We start from the raw sequence: 19,582 nt of genomic DNA, 5'->3' as shown, positions 1-19,582 counted from the left end.
TCTGAGTTAGTTACTAAGTGGTGAAGTGTTATAATGTGGTTGGCTCCTTACCCCAGCACCATGAGCTCTCCATATTTCACCGGCACTTTGGAGGAGGAGGTGGAGGAGGGGGAGATATTTTCCTGCTCTGGAGAGAACATGGGCCCGGCTGGCTGGATGGGTGAGGGTAGGAGGGAGGTCACACTAAATGGGTGGGGTCAGCTGAGCTTCAGCTCCGCCTCCTCATCCTGCATGTGCCTGTTGGTTGTCGCCGCTGCAACCCTAGATAGAGATAAGAGAGAGAGCGCGTGAGGTCAGTCACACGTGGACAACACAGCTCACAACATCAGGAAGTCACCTGATCTCTCAGGTCTCACCTTACACTGAACAGGAAGTCACTAACAGTTACACCACCACACACACATTAAGACACACACACAAATAGGGCCATAGAAAAAAACATCTGCGTTGCGCCAAGCGTGGAATCCAGACATTAAACAATACTCCAAAAATGTATTGAACTTACTAGAACATTCCTTAAAAATTGCCCATGTGACTCACAAGACATGAAGAAAATGCATCAGGGTAGCGGGGTGGCAGAGTAGCCTAGTGGTTAGAGCGTTGGACTAGTAACCGGAAGGTTGCAAGTTCAAACACCCGAGTTGACAAGGTACAAATCTGTCATTCTGCCCCTGAACAGGCACTTAACCCACTGTTCCTAGGCCGTCATTGAAAATAAGAATTTGTTCTTTAACTGACTTGCCTAGTTAAATAAAGGTAAAATAAAATCATTGATTAGTAATTTCTTGCATCTTTCTGAAAGGGCTCAGGAATGCCTGTCTGTGTTGTGTTGTGGTGCTCTTATGTCTAGTCTACACTTAGTGTAGCCGTTAGCGATGATGCTAATGATAACCATCTGCTGGTAGATGAAAAGGCTTTCCCAAAAACCTTCTCAATTTAATGTTAACTACAAAGCAGCCTATCTGCTACCTACCTGGCAGAATGATACCATGATTATTTGCATCATTCCAGTGGCCATTTGCTTAGAAAACTCTGCAATCTCATGAGTACAGAAACACCGCTAACCAAACAACGGTCTCTGGCTGGTGCCACCTGCATTAAAGAATAACTACACCCACACATGTGTGTGTGGTGTGTGTGTTCGCTATGTGGTCTGGGGTTGAAACGGTTGTTGCTGTGTGTCTGTGTATCCCCTTAGGATAGGTTTATACTCCCCCACGTGGTCACCAAACTCCCCCACGCGGTCACCATACTCCCCCACGCGGTCACCAAACTCCCCACGCGGTCACCAAACTCCCCACGCGGTCACCAAACTCCCCACGTGGTCACCAAACTCCCCACACGGTCACCAAACTCCCCACGCGGTCACCAAACTCCCCCACGCGGTCACCAAACTCCCCACGCGGTCACCAAACTCCCCACGCGGTCACCAAACTCCCCACGCGGACACCAAACTCCCCACGCGGTCACCAAACTCAACCCACGCGGTCACCAAACTCCCCACGCGGTCACCAAACTCCCCACGCGGTCACCAAACCCAAACTCCCCACGCGGTCACCAAACTCCCCACGCGGTCACCAAACTCCCCCACGCAGTCACCAAACTCCCCCCCCACGCAGTCACCAAACTCCCCACGCGGTCACCAAACTCCCCCCACGCGGTCACCAAACTCCCCCAAGCGGTCACCAAACTCCCCCAAGCGGTCACCAAATGCGCTCGGCAGAAAAACAAGGGGTGCTTAAAGTTTCAAGTTGCAAAAGGTTTTGCTACCGTTTCCCCTAATGAATATGACCCAGGGATTTCACAGTGACCTCACTTCCTCAGACAACGGTGCCTTTGTGCAGCCAGGCAGTTTCCCTCCCTCCTAAAAACAACACCAACAATTTGCCTGTGTCCTGTTTGGCACGCAGGTTGAGTCCCGTCCTTCAGCAGTTCAAGGAAAGGGAAAGGTGTGCTATTCTTCAACCACACTTCTGAGTGTTCAGAATGCACACTGGACTGGCTGTTGATCGAGGCGCTTGTGAGAACTACGATGATGAAGTCACTTCAAATGGGAGTTGAGGTTGATTCACAAATGGAATATAAATCAGGCCAGTTTCCTGGAAACAGATTCACACACAACCTATTTCATACCTCTCAGCTGCCAAGGTATCATTTGCAAAAAGTTGAAGGCCTCAACTCACATCAAGTTAAAATAATGTTACTCCCCACCACACTAACCACACAAACACTAATGGAGAACTTCCAACTGAGATGGCTGACTGTTAACACCTTCTCACAAAGCAACTGTCTTGATGATGCAGAGGTTGTTTATCCGGCTCACCCCAAGTCTTTAACACCCTCCTGATGGAAACAGATCCCCCCCCCCCAAAAAAATAACACTAGTGCCCACATCAACATTAACACTGGTGAACCCCTGGTGTGGGGTAGCCTAAGGCTCAGGGGTCGGAGCTACTCAACTACAAAGATCTCACCCAAAATCTGATGACAGGAGTCCAAACACCCTCTTTTAGGAAGTGTCTGAATCTCAATGAACTTTTAGGTTATCAGCTCAGTGGAGAAAAGTAATTTCATGAGAGAGAGAAAAGTCCCTTCATATAGGAGTGAGAGTGAGTGAGTGAGTGAGAGAGAGAGAGAGAGAGAGAGGGTGTTTCCAGATGAAGGGCTGGTGGTGAGGAAGCAGACATAGACTAGGCGTGGTGGAGGACCTCCATGTGGAAGGAGAACCACATCAGTGGCCCCAGCAGACAGCCTGCTTCCTGGGCAAACACCAGCTGCCTCCTGGGATATCCAACAGGCCAGCCAGTTAGCAAGTCAACCAGACTGGCAACAAACTAGCCAGACAGCCAGCTAACCAGTCAATCAGAGTCAACCTGCCAGTTGACCAACCAACCAGACATCCTGCCAGTCAACCATTTAGTCAGTCCGCGAACCTTTCAGGCACCCAGTCTACCAGCACCACTAAGAGAGAGTACTAAGCTAAGTCAGTATCAGTCATCTTACTTTCACTTAGTGCTGCTGGCTGACTGGAGGCCTGGCTGGTTAGCTGACTCGCTGTCTAAATGGTTTGTAGATTGGCTAATTGGCTGGCTGGTTAAATGAGTAACAGGGGTCCTCTGCAGCTCAGTTGGTAGAGCCTGGCACTTGTAACGGCAGGATAGTGGGTTCAAATCCCAAAACGTTCTGCTAAGCGGAATATATTATAGTTAAGCCAGTCTCGTTGATGGCTATCAACTCTCTGCACTTCAGCCTCCATTAAGGGCAACTCTCAACCTTCAGCGAGAACACTCCTGTACTTAGGTTGTTTACTCTCAACTGGGGATGGGCACAGTTATTGAAATATTTGAATATCTGAACAAACATTAGTATTTGATTACTTGTGTGAGTATTCATAAGTAAAAATTACAGGCCTATTTTAAAAATGAAAATATCCATGTTACATTGCTGCATACAAGGATATACCATGATATTTCAAATTCTTAATTTAATAAAACCACTTTTAAAAGTCAAAGCTTCACTAGGCCTACAGTCAAAGAGGCTCACTACAATACATTTTAATAGGAAGTTAGCAAAAATAGAGAAGCTCTTGCTGCTGTGGAAAGGAAAATACCTGTCTATTTGTGAAAAACTGATTAACTCTTTAGTCATATCCCAGTTTATCTATTTGCAGAAATATTCAATTTTATTTGGAACAGCAAGCCAAACAAAATTAAAATGGGCCCATTTATATAATGAATATTAATTTGGAGGGCAGAAATGATTAAATATTAAAGCATTAGACCTTAAATCCGAACTGTTTCTCTAGCAGATTAGTAAGAATGACTCACCCCATGTTCAAGAATGGCTTTTTTCTCCATTTATTCAGATTACAACCTCTCACTTTCGGTTTTTAAAAAAATGAAACAATCTCTAAAATATTGCTATTTTTAAAACAAACCATAGAAAGCTGGTTGCAATTTCAGTTTAATCAGAAAAGACAAAACAAATATTATGGTTAACCTCAAATATACTAATTGATTAAAACATTTATTTTTTTTTTTTTTTTTTCAAAAAAAAATATACATCATATATATATATATATATATATAAATTTAAAAAAATATATTTTTTATATATATATATAAAAAAAAAAAATATATATTTTATATATATTTTATATATATATATATATATATATATATATATATATATATAAAATATAATTTTTATTTAAAAAATATATCATCTTTGTCAATTATATCATAAATGGAGTTGTCACACAAAAATACAGAAATGTTTGCTCTACTCAAAAATACAAACCAACTAATTGCAGCATTACCGCAGAACTGGAAGAGGCAAGTGGAAGGGGGAGCAAGTAAGGACCTTGCCTGTTGGCCCTACATTAAAAACAAAAAAATTGGTTAAAGAAAATAGTGATAAATAAAAAATATATATATGCATATTTTGTTTTGGTACGGTCCATGTAGCTTGTTTTTGGTCACAAGTTCAGGAATGGCTGAAGAATTGCAACATTTAACTGGAGCCAACTCTGCAAATAGCACTGCTGGGTGATTTAAAAAGTCATAGTCAATCGATCAATAATACAATAATACTCTTAGCAAAAATGTTGATGTTTAATTTAAAATTTGTAAAATCTATGAGAATAGAAAGGTTCAGAAAATTGGTGAAATATCACACCACAGGCAAATAGAAATCAAAACTGGATGGTGTTCAAGAGATAGATGGGAGGGGTTGAGGGGAGCTGAAGGATGGGACTGGATGCTGTTCAGAGACAGATGGGAGGGGTTGAGGGGAGCTGAAGGATGGGACTGGATTGTGTTCAGAGATGGATGGGAGGGGTTGAGGGGAGCTGAAGGATGGGACTGGATTGTGTTGAGATGGATGGGAGGGGTTGAGGGAGCTGAAGGATGGGACTGATGGTGCTCAGAGATAGATGAGAGGGGTTGAGGGGAGCTGAAGGATGGGACTGGATGGTGTTCAGAGATAGATGGGAGGGGTTGAGGGGAGCTGAAGGATGGGACTGGATGGTCTTCAGAGATAGATGAGAGGGGTTGAGGGGAGCTGAAGGATGGGACTAAAAACAAACAAAAGATAACTAGTGTAAAATATACTGTGTCTGTAAAATGGATATAGTATGTATAAGCTGGAGGCCTAAGTGTTGTCCATTAGTTTACTCCAATTAGGGAGGGATGGTAGGGTTAGGGGAAAATATATATTTAAAAAATAAAATAAATAAATAAATATATAAATATATATATAAAATTTATACATTTACCAAAAAATGAGGGATTTTCTAAATTATTTTTTTATTTAACAAGGCAAGTCAGTTAAGAACAAATTCTTATTTACAATGACGGCCTACCGGGGAACAGTGGGTTAAACCACCCAAAAAATAGACTCCATGCGTAGCAAGTGATGTAAGAGTTCACTAATGCAATGCAAGATGAAATTAAAACTACAGAATTACAAAAGTTAGTGGATGTTAAATGAGAACGAGCAGGCTAAGAGGTAAGCTGCTGTTGAACATTGATCTCTGAATGGGGTTGGGGAAAAGGTGCATAACGTAGGCTACTCCAGTCACTGATAGATGGGATGCTGCTACAACAGCAGGTATGGTAGCAGTGAAGCGCATTGGGCCGGGTCTCCAAGTGGCGCAGCGCTCTAAGGCACTGCATCGCTGTTGCTGTTACGGTTGCTGTTGCTTACGCCCTGCGTCCGATCTGGACTCCTGAGTGTGTTGGTTGGTTGCTTACACCCTGCGTCCGGTCTGGACTCCTGAGTGTGTTGGTTGTTGCTTACGCCCTGAGTCCGGTCTGGACTCCTGAGTGTGTTGGTTGTTGCTTACGCCCTGCGTCCGGTCTGGACTCCTGAGTGTGTTGGTTGTTGCTTTCGCCCTGCGTCCGGTCTGGACTCCTGAGTGTGTTGGTTGTTGCTTACGCCCTGAGTCCGGTCCGGACTCCTGAGTGTGTTGGTTGTTGCTTACGCCCTGCGTCCGGTCTGGACTCCTGAGTGTGTTGGTTGTTGCTTACGCCCTGCGTCCGGTCTGGACTCCTGAGTGTGTTGGTTGTTGCTTACGCCCTGCGTCCGGTCCGGACTCCTGAGTGTGTTGGTTGTTGCTTACGTTGCTGCCCTGCGTCCGGTCCGGACTCCTGAGTGTGTTGGTTGTTGCCCTTCCGGTCGCCCTGAGTCCGGTCTGGACTCCTGAGTGTGTTGGTTGTTGCTTACGCCCTGCGTCCGGTCCGGACTCCTGAGTGTGTTGGTTGTTGCTTTCGCCCTGAGTCCGGTCCGGACTCCTGAGTGTGTTGGTTGTTGCTTACGCCCTGCGTCCGGTCCGGACTCCTGAGTGTGTTGGTTGTTGCTTTCGCCCTGCGTCCGGTCCGGACTCCTGAGTGTGTTGGTTGCATGGAGGGATCAGAGGAGGAGGATTGGTTTGCACACGCTGAAGATTACAAGTCTGATGACCAGGTAATCGATCTGAGGGGACTCTCGGGAAAGGAGATCGACACTAACGATACCTCTCACAGTCTCTCTTTCCCTGCCGCTCACAGACTCCCCGTCTTTGCCTCCCTCCCTCATTCTTCCTGTGTAACCCATCTAATCGATGAGCAGGGATGTGTAAAAAAATCAAAAGAGAGGGAAGGAGAAGAAAGAGAGGAGGAATCATATCTCAGTCACCTGGGATTTGGGAGGGAAATCGTGTTCCAGACAGGGAGAAGGGATGCGTGTAAGCTACCTGGGATTTGGGAGGGAAATTGTGTTCCAGACAGGGAGAAGGGGATGTGTGTAAGCTACCTGGGATTTGGGAGGGAAATTGTGTTCCAGACAGGGAGAAGGGGTGCGTGTAAGCTACCTGGGATTTGGGAGGGAAATCGTGTTCCAGACAGGGAGAAGGGGATGTGTGTAGGCTACCTGGGATTTGGGAGGGAATTAGTGTTCCAGACAGGGAGAAGGGATGTGTGCAGGCTACTTGTGTCTCCTGTGATGTTCCATACGGATGATAAACAATGTTTTTACTTGGACTGGGATGGGCTTCTGGAGCACTAGTCTGGGATGGGGTTCTGGAGCACTGGACTGGGGCCTGGCTGGGAGAGCAGGAAGGCTGTCTGTTTTATGAAACTAACCTGTGGGTTAGGAAGGCCGTATGACCCCCTGCATTGGGGCGGCAGGTAGCCTAGTGGTTAGAGCGTTGGGCCAGTAACCAAAAGGTTCCTAGATCGAATCCCCGAGCAGACAAGGTTGTCGTTCTGCCCCTGAACAAGGCACTGTTCCCCAGATTGTAAATAAGAATTGCAAATTTGTTCTTGCCTAGTTAAATAAAGGTTAAATAAAATAATGGTCGAGAGCTGAGGCAGAGGGGTGTCTGGGATTTGGCTGACTGTTTGTGGAACACTTCAACACAACATTCTTACTGTACTGTACACATGCGCCATCCACAGATAGGCCTCGTCTATTATAAATCCACTGATAACTTTACGATGGGGAAATTCACTAGCAAATGATCCTACCAGTGCTGGGACTTCAATACAGTGTGAGTTATTGGTCATGAAGCAGAGGTCGCATCAAGGTAATCAACAATCAACATCACTACCACTATGAAGAGTGTGTGTGTGTGTTTGTGTTTCTAAAAGTCTGTTGTCAAAAGTGTCATGTTGTTTAGGTTTAAAACTGCATTGTTGGTTGGCCTGCTGTATTCCTGCTCTATTCCAGGCATGTAACAAATACCATTTGATTTGAGGTCTAGATGTTTGTCTGTCTTTCTAAAACCCTGTTCTACAGGCCGACTGTCTGTGTTGGTTAAAATAATACAGTAGAAATACAGTAGAAAAATAATACAGTAGAAATACAGTAGAAAAATACAGTAGAAATACAGTAGAAAAATAATACAGTAGAAATACAGTAGAAATATAATACAGTAGAAATACAGTAGAAATAATAATACAGTAGAAATACAGTAGAAAAATAATACAGTAGAAATACAGTAGAAAAATAATACAGTAGAAATACAGTAGAAAAATAAGTCTATATACAATATGAGCAATTGAGGTGAGATAAGGGAGGTAAAGGCAAAAAAAGGCCATGGTGGTGAAGTAAATACAATATAGCAATATGTTTCAACATCAAATTGCAATAAAAATCGAAGTATCAAATTGTATCGACACCTAATTATGATGATATCACAGTGCCATCCGTTTTGTCACCAAAGCCCCATATACTACCCACCACTGTGACCTGTACGCTCTCGTTGGCTGGCCCTCGCTTCATACTCGTCACCAAACCCACTGGCTCCAGGTCATCCACAAGACCCTGCTAGGTAAAGTCCCCCCTTATCTCAGCTCGCTGGTCACCATAGCAGCACCCACCTGTAGCACGCGCTCCAGCAGGTATATCTCTCTGGTCACCCCCAAAACCAATTCTTTCTTTGGCCGCCTCTCCTTCCAGTTCTCTGCTGCCAATGACTGGAACGAACTACAAAAATCTCTGAAACTGGAAACACTTATCTCCCTCACTAGCTTTAAGCACCAGCTGTCAGAGTAGCTCACAGATTACTGCACCTGTACATAGCCCATCTATAATTTAGCCCAAACAACTACCTCTTCCCCTACTGTATTTATTTATTTATTTAGCTAGCTCCATTATTTCTACTTTGCACATTCTTCCACTGCAAATCTACCATTGCTACCTGTCAGAAGACTGGAGTACAAACCAGCCTAACTGTCAGAAGACTGGAGTACAAACCAGCCTAACTGTCAGAAGACTGGAGTACAAACCAGCCTAACTGTCACAAGACTGGAGCACAAACCAGCCTAACTGTCAGAAGACTGGAGCACAAACCAGCCTAACTGTCAGAAGACTGGAGCACAAACCAGCCTAACTGTCAGAAGACTGGAGTACAAACCAGCCTAACTGTCAGAAGACTGGAGTACAAACCAGCCTAACTGTCAGAAGACTGGAGTACAAACCAGCCTAACTGTCAGAAGACTGGAGCACAAACCAGCCTAACTGTCAGAAGACTGAAGTACAAACCTCACAAGAACAACACTCAATACATTTTATGTTCTAATCTTCTTGTTACATAGGCCTACACGTAGGCTAGGCTATGTAATAGACAGACACTGGTATGGTGCTGAAGACAGCATAGTAAGTATTAGGTGAAAAAGTGGTGAATTGTCCCTTTTAACCACCACAGACAGTGGAATCTACCAGTGGGCACCCAGTGATTACAAAGGATGAGATGCATTGTTGTGGGCGAGTCTAGATGGCGTAGTTTGCCTCCAGACATGGGAACATGCAGTTTATTGTATTTATGTAATTTTCCTCTGGCTGATGTCATGTGGTGGTTTGTCTGATACTGTTGTGCTGATGCTGCTATCCTGGTCTCTCTGGAAACAGAGATGTTAATCTCAACAAAACTAACCTGATGAAAAGGGTTAAACATCAGTAGACGTGGCCAACTCAACTCAGAACATTCTCCCACACAGCCACCAACTTGTCTAAGGGAAATGTATCAGAACAGGTCCATTGTAACCATTGCATCTGACCTAAAAAAAATGGTTTCCTGAATGTAGGTGAATGTATGAAAATTGAATGATGCTCTTCACAATTTCAAACATTTCTCAGGCTTTCAATCAATCTCTGTGTCTGTCTGTGTGATTGCCAGAATCTTCCTCATCCTCGGATCTATGATCTACCAATGTAGTGCTGGTTGTTGTTGTGTTTGAGATAACCCCCATCTATCTGTCATCTTTCTGAGCAGGTTGAAATACTTCTCCTCAGTATTAAATTAGCTTGGTTAAATAAACCATGTTCCAGCTGGACCCGCTTGCCAAGAGAATCTGGGACCAATCGGTGCCATTCCCACGACAACTGGGTCATCCGTGGCAGCTGAGGTCCTGGATGACTGGACGTTTGCCCATTTCCTGTTTCTGTAGTGAGGCAGCTTGATGTTCAAGTACACCCCCTGGACAGGACAGTAGTCTATCACCTCAGTACACCCCCTGGACAGGACACTAGTCTATCACCTCAGTACACCCCCTGGACAGGACACTAGTCTATCACCTCAGTACACCCCCTGGACAGGACACTAGTCTATCACCTCAGTACACCCCCTGGACAGGACACTAGTCTATCACCTCAGTACACCCCCTGGACAGGACACTAGTCTATCACCTCAGTACACCCCCCCCTGGACAGGACACTAGTCTATCACCTCAGTACACCCCCTGGACAGGACACTAGTCGATCACCTCAGTACACCCTTAGGACAGGACACTAGTCTATCACCTCAGTACACCCCCTGGACAGGACACTAGTCTTTCACCTCAGTACACCCCCTGGACAGGACACTAGTCTATCACAGGGCCTTCACCCCTTAATGCTGAGTGCCAAGCAGTAACAGATTGACCACAGAGGAGGGAGTCAAATGACCTAGACATTATCACAAGGTCTAATACACTGAACAGAGGGTGAATTTCACTAGTGGTTGGTTCCCAAATGCCTTTCAGACATGTATAAAACACACTCCAGATATCTAAAACTAGGGTTGCAAAATTCATGGTACTTTCAATAAATTCCCTGGTTTTCCAGAAATCCTGGTTGGAAGATTCACGGAATCGGAAGGGAATAAGAAGGAAATCCGGAAACAGGATTTCTGGAAAACCAGGGAATTTATTGAAAGTTCCCAGAATCCTATTTAATAGCCTATAAGACTAACAGGAGAAAGACTTCCAATAGCAGACATGTTTCTCTGGACTACTCAAAGGCAGAGGTTGACTAAATCTTAGACACTGTATTCCATAGAATGGAAACGTGGGCTGTAGCCTACCTGCACTCGTATTCAGAGCAAGGTTTCTATCCACTCAGCCCAGTCACATGCTGTGATGGACCTGAAACGCATGAAAACTACACAACGCAGTGTAGGTCAATGTAATTAGGTACAGAGATCCCCACCTTCCATCTTCAAATGCCATCTGGCACCGATTATACAGCCCCACCCTACCACCACCCTGTGTGTGTGTGTGTGTGTGTGTGTGTGGCCGTATTAACAGTAAATTATTGTCACTAGGTAGGTAATCCCCATCAAACACACCCAGGGGAGGGGAGAGAGGGGCCTAGAGAAAGAGAGAGAGGGGGGTATACTGACTCCAGGAGGCAGTACTGGGATGTAGGCTACTGGTGACAGATGGAGAGACTGGGAGATGGAGAGGAGGGGAGGCGTTCAAGTTACAGGCTCATCAATAATTCACTGAGGTGAACACAGTCCGACAGCGGACAGACAACAAACGGCACACACACACACACCGCATGCACTCAAAACCACATGGACACACTCACACCCTGCCTAGGTACTACTTCCTGCCAGTAGAAAACACACTGTGTGACCTTCCCAGAAACCAACCAACCGTTCCAGTGACCAGCAGCTTGGGGAAAGTGTGGCTCACTTGACTCACTCTGCACAGGAAGACAGCAGGGAGGGGGGCTGACCTGATGGGGGCAGACTGATCATAAATCTGTGCCTAAAGCACAGCCTGTACTGGCAGCAGCAGCCCCTGAGAGAGATTGAGGAGAGACTGGGGGATATGGGGAGGAGAGAACTACTCCCAGCCCTCCTCTCTAACCCCAACTACTACTCCCAGCCCTCCTCTCTAACCCCAACTACTACTCCCAGCCCTCCTCTCTAACCCCAACTACTACTCCCAGCCCTCCTCTCTAACCCCAACTACTACTCCCAGCCCCCTCTCTAACCCCAACTACTACTCCCAGCCTACTCCCAGCCCCTCTCTAACCCCAACTACTAACCCCAACTACCCCCAGCCCTCCTCTCTCCCCTCCTCTCTAACCCCAACAACTACTCTACCAGCCCTCCTCTCTAACCCCAACTAACCCCAACTACTACCAGCCCTCCCCCTAACTAGCCAGCCCTCCTCTCTAACCCCAACTACTACTCCCAGCCCTCCTCTCTAACCCTACTACTAACTCCCCTCTCTAACTACTACTACCAGCCCCTCCTAACTACTAACCCCCTCCTCTCTAACCCTAACTACTACCCAGCCCTCCTCTCTAACCCTAACTACTACTACCAGCCCTCCTCTCTAACCCTAACTACTACTACCAGCCCTCTAACCCTAACCCTAACTACTACTACCAGCCCTCCTCTCTAACCCTAACTACTACTACCAGCCCCTCCTCTACTACTACCAGCCCTAACTCCTAACCCTACTACTACTAACTACTACTAGCCCTCCTCTCTAACCCTAACTACTACTACCTACTAGCCCTCCTCTCTAACCCCAACTACTACTACCAGCCCTCCTCTCTAACCCTAACTACTACTACCAGCCCTCCTCTCTAACCCTAACTACTACTACCAGCCCTCCTCTCTAACCCTAACTTCTACTACAACCACCCAGCTCTTTGTTTTTCACTTTCCAAATCTGAGGGGTGAAAGTCAAAGACAACATCATAAATGTTGTGTTCACAATACAAACTACTTAATTTCAGTAGGGCTAACCTTATTGGAGTTGAGTGAAGTTGTTCCTAAATGCTGATTTTGGGACAGTTTAGCATCCCCCCCTAACGGTTTTAGTTAGCATTGGGGGAGGGAAAGCTGATCCTAGATCTGTACCTTGGGCGCCCGAGTGGCGCAGCGGTCTAAGACACTGCATTTCAGTGTTAGAGGCATCACTAGAGACACCCTGGTTCGAATCCAGGCTACATCAAAACCGGCCGTGATTGGGAGTCCCATAGGTCAGCGCACAACTTGCCCAGCGTCGTTCGGATTTGGTCGGTGTAGGCCGTCACTGTAAATCAGAATATGTTCTTAACTGACTTGCCTAGTTAAATAAAGGTTAAATAATATATATAAAACCCAGGGGAAACTTCACAGGAGCAGCATTTGTAATGTTGTGAACTGATAGACTAAAAGGTAGAGCTTCAGAACACAGACTTAGTTGTTTTTTCCCTGTTAAATGTTTCTCCAGTCAGGTGCAGAAGCAAACTGCTCCAGTGTCCAGATTTGACATTTTCCTTCAGCTCAGGTGTTGGCAGGTATGTCCTTCCATGTATGAATGACCTCATGTGCGTAATTAAGACAGAGAGGGATGGAGAAGTAGGGAAAGAGAGAAGTAGAGAGGGTGAGGGACTGTTTGGAATATACCTAAAGAATTAGAAGGGAAGAAGTAGAAAGAGAGAGAGAGACTGAGATAGACTCAAGGTGTAGAGACTAAGAAAGAGAGACCAACAGTCTAATCTGCTCCCAGCAATTTGGAAAAACGTCTGATGATGTTTTACCAGGCCTTTGTCTTTCTATCCCCACTAACAGAAATGACAGTAAAAACATACCCACTGTCTGACCCACTTTCCATGACAAACCCTGGTAATCCTCCATCTCACATGCACAAACCCAGCACACTGAATGGAGTGAATAAGCTGAACTGAAGAGTAGTGTGCCAAGCTTCACATAAACTGCAGAGTGTAGCCTACAGCCTAGCCTAAGCTGCTCAGATGTCCCTAGCCTCATACACGCACAGTTACGACCTGGGGAACTTACCCAGACATGTCATTCAGAGTACAGATTCATAAGCTTACAGTATGCACAAACGTAAGCAAAAACCACACACGTACACACCCACAGTTACGACCTGGGGAACTTACCCAGACATTCCATTCAGAGTCCAGGCACATACAGAGTGCACACACACAAGCCAAAACACACAGGCCTACAGTGTGTTAACACAAACACACAGTACCAAGCCTCATGACGCAACAGCTCCAGAGAACAGCACACATCACGTACACACACACACACAGAATGCCCAAATTGAAAACCGGATTGATGGATATCTTACACTCTGGATAGGTGGGGGTTCCTACAGACACTCTGGATAGGTGGGGGTTCCTACAGACACTCTGGATAGGTGGGGGTTCCTACAGACACTTTGGATAGGTGGGGGTTCCTACAGACACTCTGGATAGGTGGGGGTTCCTACAGACCTACAGATTCAAGAGGACAGACCCCCTCAGACCCTCTGGAGTGGGACAGACCCCCCTTCAGACCCTCTGGAGTGGGACAGACCCCCCCCTCAGACCCTCTGGAGTGGGACAGACCCCCCTTCAGACCCTCTGGAGTGGCACAGACACAACCCCCCTCAGGTCCTCTGGGGTGGGAAGGGGTGGGACAGACCCCCCCACTTCAGACCCTCTGGATAGTAAAACAAGACCCCCCAAGACCCCAGGTCCTCTGGGGTGGGAAGGGGTGTGTGTATTACTATCCTTGAGGGTAATGGAAATGCCCAAAAGTCCCCACTAGGATAGTAAAACAAGACCCCACTAGGATAGTAAAACAAGACCCCACTAGGATAGTAAAACAAGACCCCACTAGGATAGTAAAACAAGACCCCACTAGGATAGTAAAACAAGACCCCACTAGGATAGTAAAACAAGACCCCACTAGGATAGTAAAACAAGACCCCACTAGGATAGTAAAACAAGTCCCCACTAGGATAGTAAAACAAGACCCCACTAGGATAGTAAAACAAGACCCCACTAGGATAGTAAAACAAGACCCCACTAGGATAGTAAAACAAGACCCCACTAGGATAGTAAAACAAGTCCCCACTAGGATAGTAAAACAAGTCCCCACTAGGATAGTAAAACAAGACCCCACTAGGATAGTAAAACAAGACCCCACTAGGATAGTAAAACAAGACCCCACTAGGATAGTAAAACAAGACCCCACTAGGATAGTAAAACAAGTCCCCACTAGGATAGTAAAACAAGTCCCCACTAGGATAGTAAAACAAGTCCCCACTAGGATAGTAAAACAAGTCCCCACTAGGATAGTAAAACAAGTCCCCACTAGGATAGTAAAACAAGACCCCACTAGGATAGTAAAACAAGTCCCCACTAGGATAGTAAAACAAGACCCCACTAGGATAGTAAAACAAGTCCCCACTAGGATAGTAAAACAAGTCCCCACTAGGATAGTAAAACAAGTCCCCACTAGGATAGTAAAACAAGTCCCCACTAGGATAGTAAAACAAGGCACATTATCCCTAGTGGGAACATTTCCCACATCCCCAGAAGGACAAACGCTATTTTAAGTTTAGGGGTTAGATTTTGTGTTTTGGTTACAACTAGGGCTAAGTTCAGGAGTCAGGTTAAGGCTAGGTACCCACAAGGATAGTAAAACATATGGTGGGTGGGTGTGTGTGTGTACATCCACAAGTTTAAAAACAAAACATATTCTGACCAAAAATCAGTTTGTAAACAACATGTTTACCTGTGGCAATGCAATGACGACAACGTTTGTAGCTAAACAATAGCTGAGTGGCAAGTCACATCACCATTCGAGCTATTGATCCGCAATGAAATAAGAGATACGATCATTGGAAAGGGGGAACCGAATGATTGATACGACAACGGGACATGGATGTCAAAAAGGCATCGCCAGACTGGACCAACAAAGGCAGAAGCAGGGCTAGCCAACAGATCAGATGCTTGAACGAGGGGATGATATATCCCATTCCAACTTGACATGCAAAACCTAGTTTGTTAGTTAGCTCAGTTGGGAGACAAAGCCGGAATAGTGCGTTCGATTCCCGGGACCACCATGCGTAAAAACGTAAGGATTTATGACTAAATAGCTTTGGATACATTACAATGACCCCAAAAATAAATCGTTATGATTAACGTTAAGAGAAGATTTGGTTATAGCCTAAATTATGACCATTATTAGTTAGCTAGCTAGGTTTTTGAGAGGAATAACCAGCTACTGTAACGTTACCTGGCACATCTCTCCACCAGCACGCAATCATATTAGCTAGCTAGCCTACTGTCCCTTATGTTAGCTAGCCAGCGGGTTCACAAAGGAAAACAGGAGATTGTCAACTGATTGGCAAGCTAATATGGTTAGTTATCTAGTGTAAAATGAGAGGAAGGTTATTGTTAGGTCGTTTTACTTACAGCGGAGTCGATGCGCTCCTCCTGCCGAGACACACCGCTCAGTGAGCGGGGGACAACCATCTACCACCCGCCGCTTCAGACCAAGTTGGTTGAGTTACCAGCTAACAAAGGCAATTTGTCAACAAATCTCAATGTTTGATACAAAAAAAAACAGTCAGAATGGCCAATCATACGACGCTTTCGTGTTAGCTTTCTTCCTGTACAAAGTTACATTCCCCCAAAATGTTTATTTTTATTTTTAATGCTTCGCTCTCCGTGCGGACAGCAGAATAATATGTTGGAGGTGTGTTGAACATAAACAGAGACGTCTCGTTTTGAATTGTAGCGTACTCCGATCCGAGAAAAACCTGCCGCGTATGATGCGAAAGGGATTGTGGATATCGTAGTTGAGCTCTCGACCTAACAAGGCACCGCAGAGTATCTAAACCTGTCATTGAAGCCACCATGCAAGTACTTGTTTTGAAATGTGACGTGCAAGTTGTTTATATATTATGCATTCATGTGGTAGCCTACAGCTAATGTAATGAAACGGAGTAAAACCACACAGTCCGTCAAAGAAGACGACAAAGCATGTACCCTCTTAGGCCTAACTCCCACCTATCTGAGATACCTACTGCAGCCCTCTGGTCCCCAAAGCACACACATCCCTGCGTTGCTCCTCTTTTCAGCTCTCTGCAGCTAGCGACTGGAACGAGCTGCCAAAAACACTGGACAGTTGTATCTCTTCATTCAAAGGCTCAATCATGGACACTCTTAGTGACATTTGGACTGCTCCACGTGATGCATTGTTGTCTCTACCCTCTTGCCCTTTGTGCTGTTGTCTGTGCCCAATCATGTGTGTACCATGTTTTGTGCTGCTGCCATGTTGTTGTCATGTTGTGTTGCTACGATGTTGTTGTCATGTTGTGTTGCTACCATGCTGTGTTGTTGTGTTGCTACCATGCTGTGTTGTCATGTTGTGTTGCTACGATGTTGTTGTCATGTTGTGTTGCTACCATGCTGTGTTGTTGTGTTGCTACCATGCTGTGTTGTTGTGTTGCTACCATGCTGTGATGTCATGTTGCTACCATGCTGTGTTGTCATGTTGTGTTGCTACCATGCTGTGTTGTCATGTTGTGTTGCTACCATGCTGTGTTGTCATGTTGTTGTCATGTTGCTACCCTGTTTTGTTGCTGCTGTGTTGTCATGTTGTGTTGCTACCATGCTGTGTTGTCATGTTGTGTTGCTACCATGCTGTGTACCATGCTGTGTTGTCATGTTGTGTTGCTACCATGTGCTGTGTTGTTGTCATGTTGCTGTTGTTGTCATGTTGTTGTCATGTTGTGTTGCTACCATGCTGTGTTGTCATGTTGTGTTGCTACCATGCTGTGTTGTTGTGTTGCTACCATGCTGTGTTGTCATGTTGTGTTGCTACCATGTTGTCATGTTGTGTTGCTACCATGCTATGTTGTCATGTGTTGTTGACATGCTATGTTGTTGTCTAAGGTCTCTCTTTATGCAGTGTTGTCTCTCTTGTCTGATGTGTATTTTGTCCTATATTTTTATTTTATTTTTTAACACCAACCCCGTCCCCACAGAAGGTATTTTGTTAGGCCGTCATTGTAAATAAGAATTTGTTCTAACTGACTTGCCCTAGTTGTTGTCTAAGGTCTCTCTTTATTAAGTAAAAGTTTTTTTTAGGCCGTCATTGTAAATAAGAATTTGTTCTAACTGACTTGCCTAGTTAAGTAAAAGTTGTTTTTTTTTAAACAGAAAAGGGCAATATAATTTCGCTCATTCAGGTGAACCTCGTAATTTACTGGTCTTATGTCAATCAAACCGTACGTGACAAGGCAGGAACCAAAGTTTTGGTCAGTGTTTCCCAAGGGACGCTACTTACTGGGGAGCATTTAAAATGGTATTAAACCACACCCCATGAACTTGTGCAGATGAACGTTTTTGTGATGTGTCGTCCATGCTGAATGGTTGCTATGTACATTTATGTTGTGGGGTGTGGTCCTGTGTTATGACGATGGTATGTTTCTTTGTCAGTGCTTGTTCGTAGTGAGCCGTAGGCGCTTGAACAGTAGGTCATGTTTCTGTGGATAGATCCTAATTCTCAAACTCTAGGCAGAATTCTGCCTTCTCCCTACAGTTTTCAGCAGTTAACTTCACCCATGACTGGCTCATGTGTACTACAATCCCGATGCTGTTGAGAAATGTCAATAATCATTGCTTCTTTCGAGACATATGGCCCTTTCATCAGCGAGGAATAATCTTTTAAATAAAAATGATACTTACTGCAACAGTTTTGCACAGATCCACACAGCTATGGGTGCCTCCAACCGCCTGAACTATTCTCCAGTTAACACTTACACACAGGTGTTCGGAGCACACTAGATAGCAATTTTAGCACAGGTGGTCGCCTCAGTCTTCCGTCTGTTTTCCATAAACAAGCACTGTAACATGGAGATATGTGTGGAAGCACTAACCCTAATCCTATGAGGGCGTGTATCAAATGAACCTTTGTTTAAAAAAAAATCAATTCTCACTGAAATAAAAGATAAGGCCCTTATGCAAGAGTATAAGGACTTTATGGGTTGACTGGCCCTCCGCTGTTGTGACGGGCTGAACAACATCTACCTGTGACCATGTTCATGATACAGAACTCCCTACCTTATTGCTGAGGTATAGATCTTGGATTCGATAGATCCTAGCCCGTTATATAATCTCGCTCTACTCCAGACCTTCATGCCACACAGATGTATCATTGTATATGTGGCAAATTCCCTCAAATGTAGTATACTATATAGGGAATACTAGGCTGCTAACTTCCTTTGGGACGCTCTCTCTCCCACAGAGGAGTTTGAGACAGGCTGTAACAAGCCACAGAAGTCTGGTTGCATGGGACTCACGGTCTACTGCCCTCACAGCCGATGGTGGACACTCATCGTGTGTGACAAATATGTCACCCGTGTGAACCTGTTCTATAGATGCCAGCACCCTAGATGTCATTGGAAGGGTGAAATTTAATGGAGTCATAACAGAAGCCTACAGGCAGAGAGGGCTTTCCTTCTCATTCCTTAGGAGAGTGTATGTGCTTGTTTGTGTGTGTGTGTTTGAGAGAGAGAGAGTGAGATTGTGTGTGTGTGTCCATGCCAGCGTTTGTCTGTCTGTGTAGGGTTGGGGAGTAACTCATTACATATAATCAGTTACATGTCATCTGATTACAAAACAAAACTGTAAATGTAATCAGTTTTGCTACCAGAAAAAATATTGTAATCAGATTACAGATACTTTTGAAAAACTAGATGATTACTTCTTGGATTACTTTTAAATTCAGAAAGGATGTTTGCGGGAAAAAACAACAACATTATGACACCTTTCTGTTTTGTCAATGACAAATTCAGCATTGAAAAAAGATACAAGTTTGTTTGCTCCACCTGAGCGAGTCTGACCACAAGTCAGAGATCACTATGACGACATCAAATGTGTTGAGATGGTTCCTTTTTCTCTTCTTCTAATGCCTCTTAAGGGGAAAGTAATCCAAAAGTAACTGAAAGTAATCAGATTACGTTACTGAGTTTGGGTAATGCAAAATATATGTAACTGATTACAATTTGGATAGCTAACTAGTAACTAT

General features: G+C 44.9%; 1 protein-coding gene across 1 annotated transcript; it reads right to left on the bottom strand.

The window, feature by feature from the left end:
* Positions 1 to 51: 51 nt before the first annotated feature.
* On the bottom strand, positions 52 to 16,452 carry LOC121838647 (E3 ubiquitin-protein ligase pellino homolog 1-like; the record flags this gene model as incomplete). Its single annotated transcript, XM_042315644.1, is given in 2 exon segments — positions 52 to 261; positions 15,961 to 16,452. A coding segment is annotated over 1 exon segment (89 nt), but the record flags the coding sequence as incomplete, so codon positions are not given.
* Positions 16,453 to 19,582: the final 3,130 nt, after the last annotated feature.

Source organism: Oncorhynchus tshawytscha, unplaced genomic scaffold, assembly GCF_018296145.1.
Source record: "Oncorhynchus tshawytscha isolate Ot180627B unplaced genomic scaffold, Otsh_v2.0 Un_contig_4883_pilon_pilon, whole genome shotgun sequence".
Taxonomy (NCBI): Eukaryota; Metazoa; Chordata; class Actinopteri; order Salmoniformes; family Salmonidae; genus Oncorhynchus; species Oncorhynchus tshawytscha.
The sequence above is the reverse complement of the archived record's forward strand: the minus strand, read 5'-3'. Positions and strand labels throughout refer to the sequence as shown.